Genomic DNA, 20,045 nt, shown 5'->3' with positions numbered 1-20,045 from the left:
TGAACCACCCTGGTATTGGCAAAGCCCATAGAACGTACAACACAAAGGGGGAGCTCTGATGTATACTATGCACTTTAGCTAATCAGCTAATCCAAACGTATCCATGTAGGTCCATGAATCGTGAGTAACAGAGGAAACCCTATTGGAGGAAAGGGGCCCTATTGGAATTCTATGTACTCTCTGCTCAGGTTTCTGAAGGCATGAAATTGCGCGCGCACACACACACACACACACACACACACACACAGAGTCATCCCTGACTCATCCACTGCCATTGAGTCGATTCTGACTCATGGCGAACCAAAAGAGCCGAGGGCTCCCACAGGAAGAAGCCCCTTAGCAAGTGCCTTCCCATTCAGATGAGCTGGCGCCAACAGCAAGTCAGATCTCCACGATGGGGATGAGGTTTCTGCTCTTTGCAGATTCTGTTGGCCGCTTAACCAAAAACCTAACTCCCTGCCAGCGAGTTGGTGCTGACTCATGGCGACCCGAGGACAGGTAGAACGAACAGCCCCGGGGCTTTCCGAGAGGCAACGCTTTCCGGAGTAGGGAGCGGATTCTCGTGTCCAGACCTAGTTTCCTCAGATGGTTGGTGGTTCCGGGTATGTGTGCTTAGGGACCTTCCATCCCCATGGCACAGCCGGAGCACGCAGAGCTCCTCATGTGGACAAGACCCGGGCTCCTGCCTGCCAGCTCTGTGAGCTCCAGCAAGTTCCCGAACTCCCGAGACAGGCTCATCTTTCTCATTGGAAAGCGGTGCCCAGATGTGCCTGCCTGCGAGGTGTTCTGCAGGAACCCAGTAAGCCAGCTCAGGTAAAGTACCTGGCACAGTGCCTCCTACGTGCCCGGAAAGGCCAATGACCCTGTGGGCCCGGGGAGCAAAGAAAATCCCTCCCCAGGAATTCCAGGTGTGTGCATGTGTGCCGATGAACCAAAGTACCAAGCCCACAATGTGAGGCCATCCCAACTCCGGGAGGCTCCGTGGGCACAGGACCCCGCCATGGCGCTCCTGTCTGTGGACTCGATGGTTAGTCTTTCTCACGGCACCTCCGAGTGGGTTTGAACTGCCAACCTTTAGGTTGCTCAAAGGGTCTAGCTGCACACAGAACCCAGGCACATCTTGTATTGCATTTCCCCTCAGTGGATCCCTCGCACTACCCCTGCCCCACAAATCGAAGGTTTGTGGTCACCCTGTGCTGAGCAACAAGGCACCCTGGTGGCATACTGGGTTACGAGTTGGATTGTCAACCCCAAGGTCAGCTGTGGGGACCCACTAGCCACTGCGAGAGAGAAAGGCGAGGCTTTCTGCTCCCGTAACCATTTCCAGTCTCGGCAACCCACTGGGGCAGGGCTCCTCTGCCTGTCGGGTCACCAGTGGTTGGCATCGACTCAATGGCAGCTTGTTTAAGGTGAGCGCGGGTGATTGGAGAGAGGGTCCTGGTAGACCTGCTCAGCACAAACCAGAAAACTAAATCTACCAGGACCCTCTCTCCAATCACCCGCGCTCACCTTCTGGTTCGGAGTCGCATTTCTTCTTCAGTAATTCGCACCAGCGTCCAGACTTTCCCCCAGAACCCAGGCACACTTAGCAGCCGCGGCGGCATCCACACAACTTCATGTGTGTGACCGGGGAGTTCGCATAACTGACTTTACTGCCATGGTCTGGAGCTGAGCCAGCATCATCTCTGTGAGATCCACCTGTGTCCTGCACTCAGAGCCCATGCATGTGTGTGTACACACCACACACACACACCTTCTGTACTGCAACCAAGAATGTCTGGCCGGAAGCTCTCTCCCCAGCCCCAGGACCCCAGCTTGGGCACTTCCCAGTCTCCTCCATCACGATCACTCTGGGAGAACTTTCACTGCTGCTTAACAAGTTCCCTTAGAAAGACAGTCTGTTCTGAAAGACAGATTGGTCTCTTTAGTCCTGGTGTGGCCTAAGTTGTTTATGACTCTAAACTCTCTTAGAGGCAAAGTGGCTCAGGTCCTCTGGGGACCCAGAGAGGGAAGTCAAACAAGCCCAAAGTGGGATGAAAAGTCAGCCTCTCTGCTTCTCGCGAAGAAAAGGTCTGGAAGATGTCTGTCTGTCTGGACAAGTTCAGAACCACGCAGCTTTGGGCAAGGAAGGCAGCTCCATGCTGACCGGTGTCTACCCTACTGCTTTGGTCAAGACAAGGGAAACTGAGGAATGGGACCGGCAAGCGGGCACTAGTGAGCCCTGCCTTCTCAGACATCGCTGGCTGAGCGGGACAGGAGGCCGGGCAGGCGGCAGACACCACAGCCCGTGTGGCACAGGGAAGCTGCCGAGTTGGGGAGCGGGGCTTTCATTCCAAGCGAAGCCTCAATGCTTTCAAGGAATCTGATGCCAATTAAGAAGTTCCAAAGAGACCACAGGGTCACCCCTCTGAAGTCACATGAGAATGGAAGCTTTCCCCTCACCCCACCCCACCCCTCCAGCTCCCTGTTCTTTCTAACCCATCAAGCCGCACACAGAGGCACAGAGACAGAGCTGCAAACCCACTAGGAGGGGTGTCCTCCACACAGCTCCGTGAGCTCCCCCATCCACACCAGATACCCAGACATATTGAGACTGGGAGGGAGATCAGGGTAAGGGCCGGCCTGGGGGGAGGCTGGCAGGGTGGTTAAGGCCTGGAGCTCCCTGCTGCCTCAGAATTCTCCCATGGTTCCCTGGGGACTGGGACAGACAGACTGGGAAACACTGCATCTAAAAGAAGGGTCTCAGATGGCAGCAGCCCCAGGACTTCGCCGCTCAGGAAAGGTTCTCACTCCTGGGAGAGTAGATCTAGTGTCTGCAGCCTGGCCCAGAAGTGAACGTCCACCCAGTCTCCGTGCGTCTGCGCAGACAGCCCCTAGCAGGGCCCAGCTCTACTGACCCCATCCTAGCTGGAGACGGAACCAGCCCACAGAGGGAAAGGCAGTGTGCTCACCAGGAAACCCCTGCAAGGCGGAGCCTCACGCAGATTGTCCCAGGCCTGCAGGCCCCAGCTCCTGGGCCTTTTTGTGTGTGGAGCTCTCTCCACTCAGCTCTTCTCCTTTGAAGAAGTAAAAAGACCCGGCTTCTCCCGCTGCTTGCCAGCTCCGCTGAGGGGTCACCATTGGGGCTGTGTGGCTCTCTCCCGTGTCACATCTCCCAGGTAGCACCCACGCTCGCTCCCCGGGTCACAGTCAGAGGCTCTGTGGTCATCCCACTCGCCCAGACTCCCAAACAGCCAGCACCACCCCTCTGTTCCCGCGTGGTGGGATTGTGGTGGCCGGCCTGTTACAGGAAGCGATGCCACTGGGGTTTCTACCACCAACAGGGCCACGTGCTGGGGGCAGGTCTCACCGGAGCTTCCCGGCAGAGACGGACAGTGAACAGGCCGGTCAGTGTGAGCCCCCTGGACCATGACCTAGTACTGTCCCCCAGGGCTGTGACATGAGCCCCTTGGCTTCCTCAGGGGTGGGGGTGGGTGGCCGTGGAGCAGAGATCCCAGAGACAGCCAGGCCAACTTGTGGTTTTGCTGCACGTGGACAGGGTTGCCACGAGTCACAACACAACCACAGCCTTGGCAACTGACCGCAACACAACAGCAAAACAGCCTGCACTTCAGCGGAGGTTGAGGGCAGCCTTTATCGCAGTGGTTCTCAACCTGTGGGTTGTGACCCCTTTGGGGGGGGGCAAACGACCCTTTCACAGGGGTCACTCAAGACCATGGGAAAACATAACGGTAACAAAATGACAATGATGAAGTAGCAAGGAAAATAATTTTACGGTTGGGGGGTCACCACCCCTGAGGAACTGTATGAAAGGGTCGCGGTGGCATTAGGAAGGTTGAGAACCACTGCTTTATCGTCACTGTGAGCCAGCAGCCTCCGACTGTGTGTTGGGAAAGAGGGGAAGGGGTGTGCTGGAGACGCACGCCATCCAACAAGGGAACGGCTTAAAGGCTGAGCCCGAGTCAGCTGGCCTTATTTAGCTGGCCCGGATGTTTCCAAAGTGCGAGGAAACAACCCCCCACCTCCTCCCACCCCCACCCGGGGGTGGGGGGCCCACAACGCCTGCTAAATCTCATTTACCTTTTACATCGACTTAACACACACACACACACACACCACACACTACCCTCCCCCCAAGAGCAGCTGGGCCACACAGCATCTTCAGGGGTGTCAGGTAAATCTGTGTGGAACCCCGCTTGACCCTGGGCGCAGTCTGAACACGTGCGCTCCGAGGGAATGTGGCGGTGGGTGCTGTGTCCATCAATGTGATCCCCCTTTATTGAGCAGTTCTATTCTTGGCTCTCCGAGGGGGAGGCAGACAGAAAGCCCGGCTCCCCTCCATTCCTCTCCTCTCCCGGGACGGCATTTAACATGCTGCGCCTGCCAGCTGGCGGGCGGCCACCCCGATGGCCCTGTCAGCACTGGCTGTGGAGAATGAGAAACTCAACCATAAAAGGCCAGAACTGCAGGGGCTGGGGGAGGGGAGGGCATGGCAGCAGAGCCGGGGCAGGGGCACTGGGGACAGGAAGGGGCTGGCCCCAAAGTCACCTAAGCAGGGGGCCAAACCCTTGAGGTGTGGGCCGAGGTCCACTTGAGGTCACTAGCCCCAGGAAGGCCCCGACCCCTCAGGCAAGTTGCTGAAGTAGCAATCTCAGGTCACCCGAGAGAAAGGGCGAGAGAAGGGCCGGTCTTTACTCTTACAGATGAGAAGGCTGTTTCCCCACATCGGGCTTTTCAGGCCTAGAACTCCCTACTCAGAGCCTCCAGAGAGAGAGGGGTTTCGAGGAAGACCAGCAGGCCAGAGGGGAAAGGGCAGAATGGTGGGCATGGAGAAATACTGGAACCCAGCAAGGGATGAGGGAGCACAGGCCGAGGGGGCAGCGGAAGCAGAGGAGAAGGCCACAGGCCACAGGGGAGGGGAGTGGACATGGGAGATGGGTCCTCTCTGGTTCTGGGGGGTGGCGGGTCGGTAGCACTTCTTGTCCAAGGAATCAGGCAGGCCTGGGACCTACGGTCTGTTTCGGCAGCTGGTTTGGACATGGCTCAAGGGCCACTCACGTGGCTTCCCGTCCTTTGCTCTCCCCTGTTCTCTGGGCCGCCTCGGGTCAGACAGGGACTCCCTCTTCTCTACCTGCTTAGGGACTGGAGGGAGACGCGGCAGGGCCTGCCAGGGCTCAGTGTGTGACAATGAGCGCAGCAGCAGTGCCCTTGCCTGGGGACAGCCTCCCCAAAGGCCTGCGTGCCACCCTGAAGATGAAGCTTTCGGCCAGAGCATTCCTACCTCCTTTGGGACATTCTGCACCCATTTGCAAGCCCCATGCTTGGCGTTTGGAGGACAGATGTGTGCGAACTTGAGTGCTTGCTCCCATGTGGCCCCGGGTGCACTGTTACATTGCTTATACTGGACCCTGCTTGTCCTTTGAAATGCCGGGACAGCTAGACCTGCCCATCTGAGCCCCAAGGTGCAGACAGGAGGCGAAGATACAAAAACCAACCAAACAAAAGCCAAACTCACTGCTATCAAATCAATTCTGGCTTTCAGAGAGCTATAGGACAGAGCGACCTGCCCTTGTGGGGTGCTGAGGCTGCCCATCTTTATAGGAGCAGAAAGCCTCATCTCCCTCTTGCAGGAGATAAAGATGGAAGAAGAAAATTCCTTGAGGACAAGGGGGAGGCAAAGAATGTCCGGGCTACAAGAGACCCTAACAGCTACCTACTCCAACGGGTAACTTCATGCCTTAACACCCCCATATGAGGTCTTAAAGGCTTGTCTTAAAATAAGCAGCCGTCTGAATGAGATGTCAATCAAGTCCGCATGGAGGAAGCGCACTGGTCTGTGTGATCACACACTAAAACTGTAGTCCCTGATCAGAGGGGGGGTATTGCATTCGAGCTTAATTCCTGAGCACCTTTCTGCAGAAGATGATGGTCGACGGTGAAGGCTCCAAATCCACCTGCAGGGTCCCCAGGTGGATTCAGCTCCCGTGGAATTCCTCCTGATCATTCACTAACCAAGGGCGTATGTAGCTAGTGTTGCCCTCAGGAAGAGTGCATTGGATGGTGGATTACCTGCAGTCCGGGGAGGGGAGTGTTTCTGAGGGGTGTGCCCAGGGTGCCCTTGAAGGAGAGCAGTCTAGGGGGCTGGGCAGTGATGAGCCACGCGCTATGAGGAATGGCCTGACCACCTGGGTTGGAGAAAGAAGGCCCTGTGCCAACCTAGTAAGCGATCCTACCTAGCATAATGTCCGTGTCCCAATCACGGCCCTGTTCCCACTTCTGTAGTTCCTACCTGTAACTATGATGTCTGGTCTGCCCTCAATCAGGAATCTGTGACAGCTTCCTCGTTGAGAGGCCTGATTTAACTAGCCCCCTGATTCCTCAGATGCCAGAAGTGGTGTCTGTGTCTTTTATGACTTAATAAATGTTCTCTTTAAAATTTAAAACAAAACAACAACAAAACACCCCCAGAAGAGACTCCAGGGGAAGACCTTTAAGCCACGTAAGTTTCTATTGTTGTTATCGTGAACACACACAGGAAGGGCCAGATGCTCCCTTCACACACAGGTGGATGGTTGTACATCACAAAAAGGTGGGCTGAGGCCTTGTGTGACATTGGGTGTGCAGGCTTTTCTGGCCCCTTTCCTGGTTTTCACCAAGTCACAGGTACATGGAACCCTACCAGGCCTCATGCACATGCCAGTAGTCACCAGGCCACAGGGGCTCACGTGTAAGCCCTCCCATGACATCCGGCTGCCCACCTGTCTATTCCTTCATCTGCTCATGCCTCTGTTTGGCTGAGCACTTTTTCCTGTGGGGACCAGCTGGAGCCAGCTGTGTACAACCACAGTAGACCAGAGGGGAAGCTGCTTTGACAGTCCAAGGGAGAGCTGACCCCTCCCTGTCGCTATCAAGTCAATTCAGGCTCCAGGTGAGCCCGTGTACTACAAGAAGTGGCTCCTGCGGTTTCCTTGGCTGTAATCTTCATGCAGCACATCAGGGAGCCTGTCTGCGGAAATGCCTCGGGTGGGTTTGAAATGCCAACCTTTAGTGGCCATCCAGAGAGCTGAAAGCTGACCAGCCCATGAAGAATACGGAGACTTGGGTGGAGGGAAAAAGTGAACTCAAAAATCCTTTGGAAGACAATCTCAATACTGGGATGCAGGTGCTAAGGAGAAGGAAGGGGTGGTGACCTCAGGGGCCAGTCTTCGAGGGCGAAGGAGGCCCTGGCTGTATCCGAAGGAAGCCGGAGAGTGCCTGGGAGGTGAGGAGACAGAATCAAAGTGGAGACTGCCTCCCTTCAGAGAGACTGGCTGGACAAAGAGAGGAGACAGGGCAGGGAATCTAGTGGAGGACACTACTGCAGGACTAGTCAGAGTCATTGTAATAATTTACAGGAGCACACATAGGTAGCTCTGTATCAGAACACGTGTGGGATGGCATATGGGACTACATCCAAGAGCACCTATAGGCGTGGCAGGCGGTATTGCCATGTAAAGATGGGGAGACACAGCTCAAACTTGGACGTGCTCTCAGGAGGAGCCAGTGCCTGGAGAAGACATCACGCTCAGTCAAGCAGAGGGCTGGTGGAAAAGAGGAAGCTGGAAAGAGTGGCTGTCAGAGCGACTCAAACATAGCAACGGTTGTGAGGGTGGCCCGGGACCTGGCGGCGTGGTGTCTGTCGTACGCAGGGTCACGGCGAGTCAGAACTGACCCAACAGCACTTCACAGCAGCAACAGCAACAATGACATTTCTGCAGACGGATGTGTCTGTGGTACAGGTGAGTCCAGGCACACCAGAGAGCACACAGGGAGTAGAGGTATGCAAAATGCTTAGACACGATGACATACTTTGAGGCATTGAGCTCCTGGGCTTGAGGCCTCAGGACGATTGTCTCAAAGGATGTCTAGGTCAAATGGCACAACACAGTCCATCCAGAGACCATTCCGCATCCCGCTTTGGTGAGTAGTGACTGACTGGGATCTGAAAAGGTTTTGAACAGCCGTCTAAGATACAGCTACAGGTGTGTTCCCGCCGAGAGCAAAGAAGATGAAGAAAAATGAAAGGCACCAGGAACTAATTCGTCTGAGGGATGAATGGACCGCATGCCCCACAGCCCCCACCAGCTGGAGACCAGAGGCCCAGATGGCACCTGGCCACCACTGCCCACAGCTCTGAGTGGGACCCCAACAGGAGGTCCTGGACAGAGTGGGAGAAGAGGGGGGGAACCAAATTCAAGATGGTGAAAAAGACCAGACTGACTGGTCTGCTTTGAGACTGGTAGAACCCCTGAGACTATGGTCTTGAGACAATCTTCAAGTGGAACAGAACCCTGAACCCACTCCCAGATACAGCCTTGCAGCCAAAGTGGAGACAAGCCCATAAAGGAAACACTGCATTCAGGAGGGTGTGCAGCTCAGAACGATCACCCCCGGGAGACCGAAACATGAGGTTTAGAAGGCGGGAAGGGGCAGAATGGGCGAGAAGAACCAGAGAACACAGGGAGGCAGTGGGGGAGAGTGCCGTCACTGAGGGAATTGCCACTCATGTCACCGGATAAAAGCTCCATCAATTATCGAAGGGGAAACTAGTGTGATCTGTCAACTTGCACCTGAACCACAATAAAATAGCCAATGACAATACTGCAGGTTGAATACTATTTTGGAAGCCCAGGCAATATGTGTGGGCTGCTGGGAGGAGCCAGTTGGGAAGGAGAGGATGAAGAGGAGAAACCAGAGTCGGAGTGGAGGATGGGTCCCAAGAACCTGGCCCCAAGAGTACCGGAGCAGCCTGAGGCAAGAGAGGGATGGCCCATACTCAGGGCCCAGAGGGTGGATCCGAACGGGACCTATGGAGAGACCCTCGTGGTGTAGGGCAAGATGCTGAGCAAACACGTGTTTGCTACCTCTTGTCTCCCAGAGGAGCTAGAGACCCAGGCCTGCAGGCTGGGGAAACGTGGAGACCAGCTGCCGCTGAGAATGAGTGGCGGATTGACTGGGGACAAGGATGAGGATGTCTGACCCCCCCGCCCCCCCCCCCGGGATGCCAGAGTGGAGCCTGGAGGTCACTCGAGTCGAGCAATCAGTCTTTGAGTTCATGTGTTCTTCCTACAGTTCCCTGAATTCAGGAGTCATGAACTCAGGTAGCCTTGCTTGGAGGTGAGGCTTCTCAGAGGGGGAGGGAGCTGAAGGCGGCAGTCAGTGGGCCTCAAGTGGGGGCTTCGTCCTCCCCACTGGGTCAAGTGGGAGAGTAGCCAGAAGGACCTGCTGGAGGTGAAGGCCTTGGGGATGTTTGGGATTGGGCATTCTGGGTCAGAACGAAGGGTGGGCGGTGTGAACGTGATGAGGATGGGAAGTTGGGTGAGCAGGAGACCGTGGACAGAAAGGTCATGGTACCAAAGAAGGGTCAGGACCCCTGTGTGCGAGGTGGTGAGGTGTAACCATCCTGCCTGCAGGCGGGCCCGCGGCCTTCCCCCTCCTTGAGACCCCCTCCCCTCCAACCACAGCTCCGGGCAGCAGACTCACCCACCACCGTGAGGTTGACCTGGGCCTGCCTGCTGCCCAGCTTGTTCTCCACCAGCAGGGTGTAGCAGCCGCAGTGCTCCTGGCGCGCGGCCAGGATGGTGAGCTTGCTGCCGCCCTCGCTGGTCTCCACCCGGATGTGCTCGCTCTCCTGGATCTGCAGGCAAGGGGGCGGGGTCAGGAAAAGATGGGGGCCCCTGTTCCCGCCTCCCCCCCCCTCATCCCATAAGGGGCGCAGCTGGGCAGGCAGGGAGGGGCTTGGCCTCTGGGCTTACCCCTGCATCCAGAGGCAAGTCTCCCCTCAACCACCCCCATCAGCCCCGGGCCCCGGGGGGCGCTCAGATCTGGGCAGGCAGGGAGGGTGGGTCAGGGTGAACGAATCCAGTCAGCCCTCACTGCTCCCAGAATGTTGTTCAGAAGCGCCCTGTGTCCCCCCCAAGCCAGCTGGGCACAGTCACCCACAGCATCTCCACCAGCACCTCTCAACCTGTGGGTGGCGGCCCCTTTGGGTGTCCGACTCCTTCACAGGGGTGGCCTGATTCATAACAGTAGCAAAATGACAGTGATGAAGTAGCAACAAAAATGTTATAGTTGGGGATCACCACCACATGAGGAACTGTATTCGAGAGTCGCGGCATTCGGAAGGTTGAGAACCGCTGCCCTACACCCGGTGGGGGTGGGGGGCGCTGCCCTCTTCTCGGCTGTTGAAGACTGCAGCCACTAGACACATGTGACCACTGAAGTTTACTGAATTCAGTGGAAACAACCCAAATGCTCATCAGCTGCTGAATGGATACCAACATTGAGGTAGATCTAGAGGAGGAAATATTACGTGGCCCTCCACAAAAAAGGACTAAGGTCCTAATACGTGCTACAGCGTGGAAGGGCCTCCCTCGAAAGCTCATGCTGAAGGGAAGAAGCCAGACATCAGGGGCCACACACAATACAATTCCAGGGACAGGAAGTATCCGGAAGAGGCAAAGCCACTGAGACAGGAAGCAGATCAGTCATGGATTGCTAGGGCCTGGGGAGACGGGGAAAATGAGAAGTGACCATGAATGAGGATGGTGTGAGAGTCTTTTTAAGGTGATGACCATGTCTTGGGATCAGCGTGTTGCTAGTTGCATACTTTGTGAATATTCTAAAAACTGCTGAATTGTATATGTCAAAAGGCTGGATTTTACTGTGGGTGAGTTAAGTCTCATAAAGTCAGAATTTTTAAGGGTATGAAATTAACGATTCATTTCCTCAGTTGCACTAGACACACCCCATGTGGTTGACAGCCATGTGCGATTGGTGGCCACTGTGCTGGACGGCACGGACATGGGACCGTCGCCGTCCCTCCTGTGCGTTACACTGGGAGAGCTGGGACTTGGCCAAAGGTCTCTGGAAAGGGAGGTGGCTTCACCCACTGCAGCCAACCGTCTCCCAGTCAGAGCTCTGGGCAAGCGTGTTCGGAATGACCACGGCCAACCGAAGAGACCAGTCCTCCTTGCTGGCGCAGCCTCCCAGGACAGTGTGAACGGCCTGGAAACAGAGAGGACTCAGGAGTGACCTTCACCCTTCTGTAGTGTTCCTGGTCACTGCCAGCCCTGCCACGCCAGGGCCCCCATAAGTCATGCAGACGGCCACAGGCTACCGGGCCATGCCAACAAAAGTCCCGTGGAATGGCCAGCCTCCCCACGTCTCTTTAAAAGTGGGTTGTTTAGAAAAGCCAGGCTTTTCTTTTAAGAATATGACTGTAATTCATACACTGCCCCCCGAGAGGATGGAATGGTCTGGGGGTGGGGTGGTGCCAAAGCAGATATAAGCATTTCTTGTTGCTGGGGGTCGCCGAGGGGGGTTTCTCCCTCCGAAAAGGGGGCAGTAAGCCAAATCAGTTTGTGGACCTATGACATAAATGGTAGCGGGCCCATATTCCAGTTTCTTTCTAACATATGATGTATCCCTTCAAAAACTCAGATTCACTTTTATTCCTCCAGCGTGGGCTCTCAGGGGCAGTGCTCAGTGGTTTCATTTTCCTGACTCTGAAGCAGGTGCTCGTGTGGGGTATCAGAGTCAGATGAGATGGGGGCCCTCCTTTCTCCCCCACAGCTGGCTCTACTATACGAATGACTGGCCAACAAAGTGGGAGTCCTTCGTAGATTTAGAAAAAAGGTTACTCAGAAATCAGGTTGAATGGGTGCGTGAGGGGTCCCTCCCATCTCCACGGCCTATGATTTGGGCTTGGCTGTCCCCATCCTGGACCAGCTTGATGCTCCTCGCCCCGAGCTGTATTAGCTGCTCTCATCTCAGATGACCACCTTCTGCCACTGACCTTCTTTCGGAACTTCATCCAGGTGCAGGTGATGGGCTGGGTGCCGGCCACCTTGCCAAACAGCTCCACAGACTCGCCAGCGCGCACCTTTTGGTCCTCCGGGAAGTGGGTGATCTGCGGGGGCATGGCTGAGGGAGAATGAAGAGGAGAGTGAGGGTGTGCGGGCTGGGGACGAGGCTCAGACATGCTGATCTCATTTGACGCCGCTGTCCCCGTGGGTCTGTTGACTCCTCTCCCGCCTTCTGAGTCAGGCAGAAAGCAGCAGACAGGGACGGCACTAGGCTCGGTGTGGACGGGCTCACCAGGCTTGCCCCGGTTCCTTCAGAAGCGACCAGGCACTTACAGGTCAGCATTCTTCACTTAGTCATTTTTCTGGTGTGTGTGCCTTGCCCTACTTTTCTCAACCTGTGTTCTAACGCTTTTGTTAACTAAAGCAGAGCTTTGTCTTCCAACCTCCAGGTCAACTAGGCAAAAAAGACTCAGTCTAGTGGCTCACATAGTCACGTGTCTTCCCATGGAAAACAGACAGGGGTCCCGCAGAAAAACAACAGAAATGGGATAGTTGTCACTGAACAGACTCGCATGTCTGAGCAGCACTAGGATCCAGAGGGTTTTCACCGGCTGACTTTCACAAGCAGATTGCCAGGCCTTTCTTTCGAGGCACCTCTGGGTGGACCCAAACCTTCAACCTTTCGGTTTTCAGCAGAGTGTGTTAACCCTCCGCATCACCCCCTGACCATAAGAGAATGGCACGAGGTAGATCCTACACATGCGGGGCAGCGTGGAGGACAGGGGGCTTGGCAGACTTTCGAAGAAGGGATGGGAATGTGGCTGGTCCTGCATGAAGTTTTCCAAAAGGGGGAAACCAGGCAGGAAGGGAAGTCCGTCCTGGAAGTGGGTGGGGGCCAGGTTGTGCAGAGGCTCATGGGAAGGGCAGGCAGCTCTGGCCCGAACAGTGCAGAGCTTGAACCTGGGAGGGGTGGTGACCACTGGGCTCACACCGCCTGTAGACCAGGCTGGCAGGGCCAAGGGAGCTTGCTCGTGTAGGCCTCCAGATGCTGCCATGCCAGTTACCTGCTTTGGTGGACGACTTGGGAGCAGGTTTCTTTTTCACAGTTGCGTCACCTGAAACAGAGAAGTTTACGAGTTACTCTCCTGTTCTTTTTACCCCACCAAGTGAGGAATCCTAGAAAGATAGAGTCCTGCCCACCGCCCCCTCCTTCAGGGAAAGGAGGTTCTAGTATCTTTCTGGAGAGGTGGACCACCTTGGGATCAAGACTGGTTCTCTCGAGGACCTCGGGGAGGGTCCCAGAGCAGCCACAATGGCACTCAAAAGATGTCTTCACCTTGAGAGAGACCCAGCCTCCCTCCCTCACTGTTCTCCTGCCGTGGTTTTCAGAGAAGAAGTTGGAGCAGAGAAAGCAACGAGAGGAAGCCTATCCTGGGGGCCCGATGGTCTAAGGCTGCCTTCAGATCACAGACCATGACCTGGCTCTTTTCCCATTTGTGGAGGGATGGATGGGACAGCCAATAGTCTCCTCTCTATCTACCCTCCACTTCCTCCAAATAACCCAAATGGGGAAGGGGTGTGGGGGTTGCAGAGTGGAGGGGGATGCCCCCGAAAGAACAGCTCTGCAGAACCAGCCACGAGAGGGAAGATAGGAAAATATCCTCAGCTAGCCTCCCGGCTCACTTGCCCTCTTCTTTCAGGACTTTGCTCAAATGCCATCGGTGGTCGTTACAACATCTGTTGTCAATTTGAGACTTTAGAGTGAGGAGTGGTCTTTAGCCTGTCAGTCGGGCCGGAGCTTGATGAACTCATGTGGAGCTGCTAAGGAGATAAACAGGCCGCTAAAGGCAGGACACTCACTCACTCCTTATGAGACACAATGGCTGACAAGTCACATAGACTACTCTAGAGCCCTGGAGCTGGAGGATTCAGAGCCGCTTCCACCGCCACTGGATCCACAAGACTTTCCACCCACTGGCCTGTGAGCTTCCTGCATTCAGCACCATTACATGTGTTGCGTGAGTCTGAAGAGGAATTTATAGATTGGTATTGGACATATGGGCTAATATCAGACTTACGGGCTTGATCTGGGCTGGGATCTTTTCTCCATATTCAATTGCTCTGGTACATAAAGCTCTTTCTTATACAACATATGAATGTCTCTGGATTTGTTTCTCTAGTCTACCTGGACTAGCACACCATCTAACATATTTGCCTAAGTGAAATAAAAACCATGTCCCCTAAACCGCTGTTTGCAATTGCTTAGCGCAGCTTTTGTTGGAATTGCCCTGAATGGGAAGGAAGCCAAATGTCTTGCAACTGGCAAACAGGTGGACAAACTGTGGTGTGTCCATGCCACGGAACCTCACACAAGGACTAAGCCACCCGTACGTGCACCAGTGGGGTCGCCTGTACATACGCTGTTCTCAGGAAGTCACACTCAAAAGGCTCCCTCTTGGATCATTCCATTTTGATTGCTTTCTGGAGAAAGCACTGTGTAGGTCAGAGAGCACAAATGGAGATGGGGTCAGGTTGACTACCAAAGGGCATGGGGAGTTATTTGAGGTGGCTGTCGTGGAGATACTCGATGATGTATGTTATGCATTTGCCGCAAGGCTTATACACGGTGCACGAGAAAGGGTAGCTGTTGCTGTATGTAGCTGATACCCCAATACCAGAAAGAAAGAAATGACAAACGGCCACCACACCCATGAGATGTTCCCTGACCACCCAACACGCTCATCGTCCCTATCCCACTTCTTGTCACCACACGGCAAACTGCCCACACACTGTTTACTGACTGTCTGCCCATCCCCACTACCAAAGTGCAAGCTTTGGAGGGAAGGGGTATTTTTTGTTGACTGCTGATTCCCAGTGTGCCCCCCACACCCTCCCCCGCACACTGGAGAAGGATTCAGTAACTGTTGATTGGAGTAGGGGGCTAGTATTCACCCACTCGTCTTCATTTCTGCAGGGTGGTGGGGCACTGGCTAGGCATGAGCACTCTGTGCCCCTTGTCTTTAGATTATCAGCCGTCCATCTGTGGTACAGGATTAGTGGTCCATTTCCCTTCACACAGAAAGGGTCCTGCTACCAACTGGACTGCCCTCCAAAGGACTGTTTTCAGGAGGCCATCCTGGATGGAAGTACCTCGAGGTCACAGAGATGTTATTGATTGGGTGTCTTAGCTCAAGGTGAAGTCTGTTCACACTGAGCTCTCCCAGGCTGGTGCCATGACTGAGCCATCCATCCAGCTCGCAGAGTTATCGAGGGCCGACCTTGAGGACCCTCGTTGTGTAACGGTGCTGCGTTAGACTGTCAACTGCATGGCCACAGTGCGCTCATTGACTTCTAAGTGCTCAATAGCCTTGTGTGGTTAGTGGCCACCGAGTGGACAGAACAGTAGAGGATGCTGCCCGTGCACAAAGTCCTGTTGATCTAGGATGCTGGGTTGGGGTGGAGGCATTTGCCCGAGAGAACTTGGAGTTCTCACATGGACAGTCATCAGGCTGGGTAGAGAGCCTCTACAGGTCTGTCCAATTCTTGGGGGCTGGTAAGCGAACAGGACGCTATCACCATCAACTTGGGAGGTACGCATCCACCAGGGGCAGACTTGATAAAGCAGTGGAGAGGCGGGCAAGGGCCAAGCAAGCAGGAGGTGCAGAGAATACTTTGAGATTTCTTGCTTGGGTAAACGGGGACAGTCTTATTGATGAATACATGGAATTTGGGAGTGAGAGATGAGGAGCGTGACTTTCATCTGGTGAATTGGTTAGATGAGAGAAGATGGTGTGTATGTAGGCTAGAAGCCCAGAATTGGAATTCCAGAGAGAGGCTGGAGGAGGCTAGAAATGAAAGATCTCAGACTCGAATATGGAATGGTAGTGGACATTTGGGGGAGAAGTCCATTCTTTGGGTGAAAAGAACACAACCCCAAGATGAGTCGGGTCCAAGGACCCATCCCAGGTGATGCCCACAGCAAGCAACTCTGATGAAGGAGAGGGGCTGTGGGAGGGGGAGAGAGCTTCAAGGAGGACCCCCCCTTCCACCCCCCCCCACCACCAATGCAGAAAGGTGTCCACTGGGAAGCGGAGGGAGGTCACAACAAGCACCAAGAGATGAGTCACGTTTGAGTGGGAAGTTACTTAAGCAAAGACTTGAGAAAACAGGCCATCTAAGCAGTCAGGACTTCTGGAGGTGAGAGGACAGAAGGAAGCAGGAGGAAAGCAGGAGGACACAAGGGGGAGGGCGAGCTCAGGTGCCCTCTGAGGAGAGGGAGAGAGGACAGGTTTGAAAGCTGAAGGGCTTAGTGATGAGGAAGAACCCGAAGATGCTGGAGGAGAAGACAGTGGAGGGAAAGCCAGCTCTCTTGGGAGTAGAGACAGGATGGGCTATGGGAATGGCTGAGCCCTGAAATCTCTGCCCTTCTCCCCCAACCCCCCAGAGAAGGTGCATCTGCTGAGAGAGGGGTCCTCAAGGGCAGGAAAAAGTGTTCCTTCCAGAGGCGGGGTCCGAGCTCCTCTGGAGAGGGAAGGCCGTCTTTTCAGAGGAACTGGTTGGAGGGCTTCCAGTGGGCTGGGCTAGGGGATCAGGGATGGGAAGGGTTGACAGTCTTTTGGTAGTGAGCTTGGGGTTTTAAGATGATAAGGCCGGGTCCCCACCCCCAGCCAGTCCTGGGGCTTTGGGGCTTGGCTCAAGGGGAGTCCCTCTGGGACATGGGGGTACAGTGAATGGTGTGACTCTTTGCTGGGCATGCCTACACAGTAGGGTATGCTGCCCCCCCCCCCAGGTTTCCCGTATGGGCTCCAATAAATTTCTTCCCTTTTGCTTAAAAAAAAAAAAAAAGATGATAAGGCCGGAAGATGCCCAGCACTAAATCAGATGAATACGAACTCCTGCCCTCGCCTGGAGGTTGTGAGTGACCCTGCATGGCTAGAAACAGAGCCCAAACTCACACCTATCTTTCTGTGCTGCAGTTCAATAAGACTGAAGACCACTTAGTACTAAGATAGCAGACAGACATTGGGCCTCTACTCAAGTACTCACTCAATGCAAAAACACTTTGGTCTAATAACCTGGCATTCTGTGGTGCTCACTTTCCTGACATGATCGCTGAAGACAAAGCGGGTGCATAAACAAATGTGGTGAAGAAAGCTGATGGTGCCAGCTATCAAAAGATATAGCATCTGGGGTCTTAAAGGCTTGAAGATAAACAAGTGGCCACCTAGCTAAGAAGCAAGAAAGCCGACATGCTAGAAGCACATCAGCTTGTGTGATCATGAGGTCAGGTATCAGGATCAGGTATCAGGCATCAGGCATCAATGACCCAGAACAAAAAAATCATATCATTGTGAATTATGGGGAATGTGGAGTGGAGACCCAAAACCCACCTGTAGATAATTGGACACCCCCTTACAGAAGGGTCACGGGAAGGAGATGAACCAGTCAGGGTTCAGCATAGTACTAATGAAACATACAACATTCCTCTAGTTTTTTAATGCTTCCTCATCCCACTATCATGATCCCAATTCTACCTTACAAATCCAGCTAGACCAGAGCATGTACATGAGTACAGATAAGAACTAAATACAGGGAATCCAGGACAGATAAACCCCTCAGGACCAATAATGAGAGTAGCCATACCAGGAGGGTAAGGGGAAGGTGTAGGGGGGGTGGGAGAGAAAGGGGAAACCAATCACAATGATATACATATGATCCTCTTCCTGGGGGATGGACAACAGAAAAGTGGGTAAAGGGAGACATCGGTCAGTGTAAGACATGAAAAAATAATAATAATTTATAAATTATCAAGGGTTCATGAGGGAGGGAGGAAGGGTGGGAGATGGAGGGAGGGGGAAAACTGAGGAGCTGATACCAAGGGCTCAAGTAGAAAGCAAATATTTTGAGAATGAGGATGGCAACAAATGTACAAATGTGCTTGTCACAATGGATGGATGGTGATAAGAGCTGAACGAGCCCCCAATAAAATGATTTTAAAAAAAGACTGAAGAGCACATTTTCATATTTGTTCTATGCATTTGGAATTGGCCTGGGTTCCTATAAGTGAAAACAATTTTAAATGTCAACAATGCTCTGTGTCCTATTCTATACATAATTTATAGGGCCATCTGCTGCAACCCATGATGTGGTTTTCGGGGCTGACATAGCTAGCAGAGTCACGTGGCCTCCAACTCGGTCTCCGGGAGCCCTGAGCTGGGTGAGCGGAGTGGCCAAGCCACGAGCCCACCACCTCTCTCTCGTGGGGTTTCCACCTCCACCAAACACAGCAGGGAGCCTGATGCTGCTTGCAGTTTGTGAAAAAGGAACGGGTTCCTAAGAGAGCCTGGTGATTTTGGTGCGTTTAAAAAGCCAGACGTCGCTGAGCCCTATGGGACCTAAGCGCCCTGACTCCTAGCGTGGAAAACAAACCACAGGCCCAGGTGCCGTTTCGTCATTCGGACCCCACATGGACCCCACATGGACCCCACATGGGCAGAACGGAACTGCTTTCCACAGGGTTTTCTCCCCCTGCTTCTGCACGGTGTGGTTTGGCTGTAAGGTTACACAGCATGTTCATTTCCTCTTCCACAGCCCAGACAAGCCATGCCGCGCCACACTGGACGCTGTTCCCCCAGGAGCGGTGTTCTTCCCACTGACTCCCTGGCTCCCGGGACCCTTTCTATCCCTCCTTCTTTCCCATCCCCTCCTGCCTTCTGAACACCGTTTCTGGGCCAATGCTGCCTTGCTGGTCTCCCGTGGTTGATTGTTCTAATGAGTATGTGCCTTACAGGGCTGTTACTGACCCGTCTATTGTCCGACACTGGGGCTGCAATGGGCTCAGGCCCAGGGACAATTGTGAGGGCGGCACGGGACCTGGCAGTGTTTCATACTGATGTTCATAGGAGCAACTTAGTGGTACAGAACAACAACAACAACGTTTGCCCTCAGGGTGTGTTCAGTTACAAGCTTGAAAGGTGGGTAGGGACCACCGTCTTAGCACACCACCAGTATCTGCCATCCGTCGTTTATTCAGGGGCTGATTTTTTAAAACTAGATCACCTGACCTTTCTTCTGAGGTCGCTCTGGGGGCTTGAACCTCCAACCTTTGGGTTAGCGGCTGAGTGCTCTAGTCTTACCTTTCATGAGGGGCTAAGTGTGTTAACCATTTGTGCCACCTGCAGCCCCCCCACTTGTCTGTCAGGTTGTCATACAGTGGTGGCCTGTGTGATGCTGGGAGCTATGTGACCCGTATTTCAAATGCCAGCAGGCTCACCCAAAGTGAACAGGTTTCATCAGCACCTCCAGACGACAGAGAAGTCCCTGCAGACATCGCTTAATAAGTGGAACTTGGAATGCATGAAGTATGAATCTAGGAAAATTGGAAGTCATCCAAAAGGAAATGGAACGCATAAAGATCACCATCCTAGGCGTTAACGAATCGCAGGGACCGGCACTGGCCACTCTGAAAACGAGAATCACAGAGTCTCCTGTGCTGGGACACTCCATCGAGAGGAGCGGCGTTGCGCCCGTGGGCCAAAAGGGTGTTTCAAGATCTATCTTGAAAGACAGTGCTGTTTGGGATAGACTATGTCTACCTGCATATGAGGAAACCCAGTCTAGTATTCAAATTCATGCACCAACCACTAAAGCTCATGATGAGGAAATTGAAGAATTCTACCAATGCCTTTGGTCTGCAATTGATCAAACAGGCAATCAAGATGCACTGGCAATTACAGGTGATTGGAACGCAAAAGTTGGAAACAAAGTCACTGGAAAGCATGGTTGTGGTGACAGAAATGAAGCTGGAGATCACACGATAGAATTTCGTAAGACTAATCACTTTTCATAGCAAATGCCTTTCCCCCCAGCAACACAAACGACAACTGGACATAGACTTCCCCATGTAGAACACACAGAAATCCAAGTGACTATATCTGTGGGAAGAGACAATGGAGAAGCTCAATATCAGCTGCGAAAGTCAGGCCCCCTGTAGACTATGACTATGGAACAGACCCTGAATGGTTCATGTACGTTCAGGCTGAAGTTGAAGGAAAATGAAAACAAGCCCATGAGAGCCAAAACATGACCTTGAGTCTATCCCACCTGAATAGAGAGAACAGTTCAAGAACTAATCTGGTATATTAAACACGGATGGCAGAAGGCCTGGTGAGCGTGGGATGAAATCAAGAATAGTATTCA

The 20,045-nt window shown here is 53.7% G+C and overlaps 1 protein-coding gene across 2 annotated transcripts in view; it reads right to left on the bottom strand.

Moving 5' to 3' along the window:
• The window catches only part of MYLK (myosin light chain kinase), a 232,765-nt gene that overhangs the window by 44,794 nt on the left and 167,926 nt on the right, over window positions 1-20,045 (bottom strand). For both annotated transcript variants that reach the window (XM_075556319.1, XM_075556317.1), the window contains 3 exons: window positions 12,911-12,961; window positions 11,837-11,964; window positions 9,523-9,676 (listed from right to left, as the gene is read on the bottom strand). In XM_075556319.1, the coding sequence (XP_075412434.1) occupies window positions 9,523-9,676; window positions 11,837-11,964; window positions 12,911-12,961 (333 nt within the window). The remainder of the gene's footprint in view (window positions 1-9,522; window positions 9,677-11,836; window positions 11,965-12,910; window positions 12,962-20,045) is intronic.

The sequence above is a fragment of the Tenrec ecaudatus genome, chromosome 8, assembly GCF_050624435.1.
Source record: "Tenrec ecaudatus isolate mTenEca1 chromosome 8, mTenEca1.hap1, whole genome shotgun sequence".
NCBI classification, from domain to species: Eukaryota; Metazoa; Chordata; class Mammalia; order Afrosoricida; family Tenrecidae; genus Tenrec; species Tenrec ecaudatus.
The sequence above is the reverse complement of the archived record's forward strand: the minus strand, read 5'-3'. Positions and strand labels throughout refer to the sequence as shown.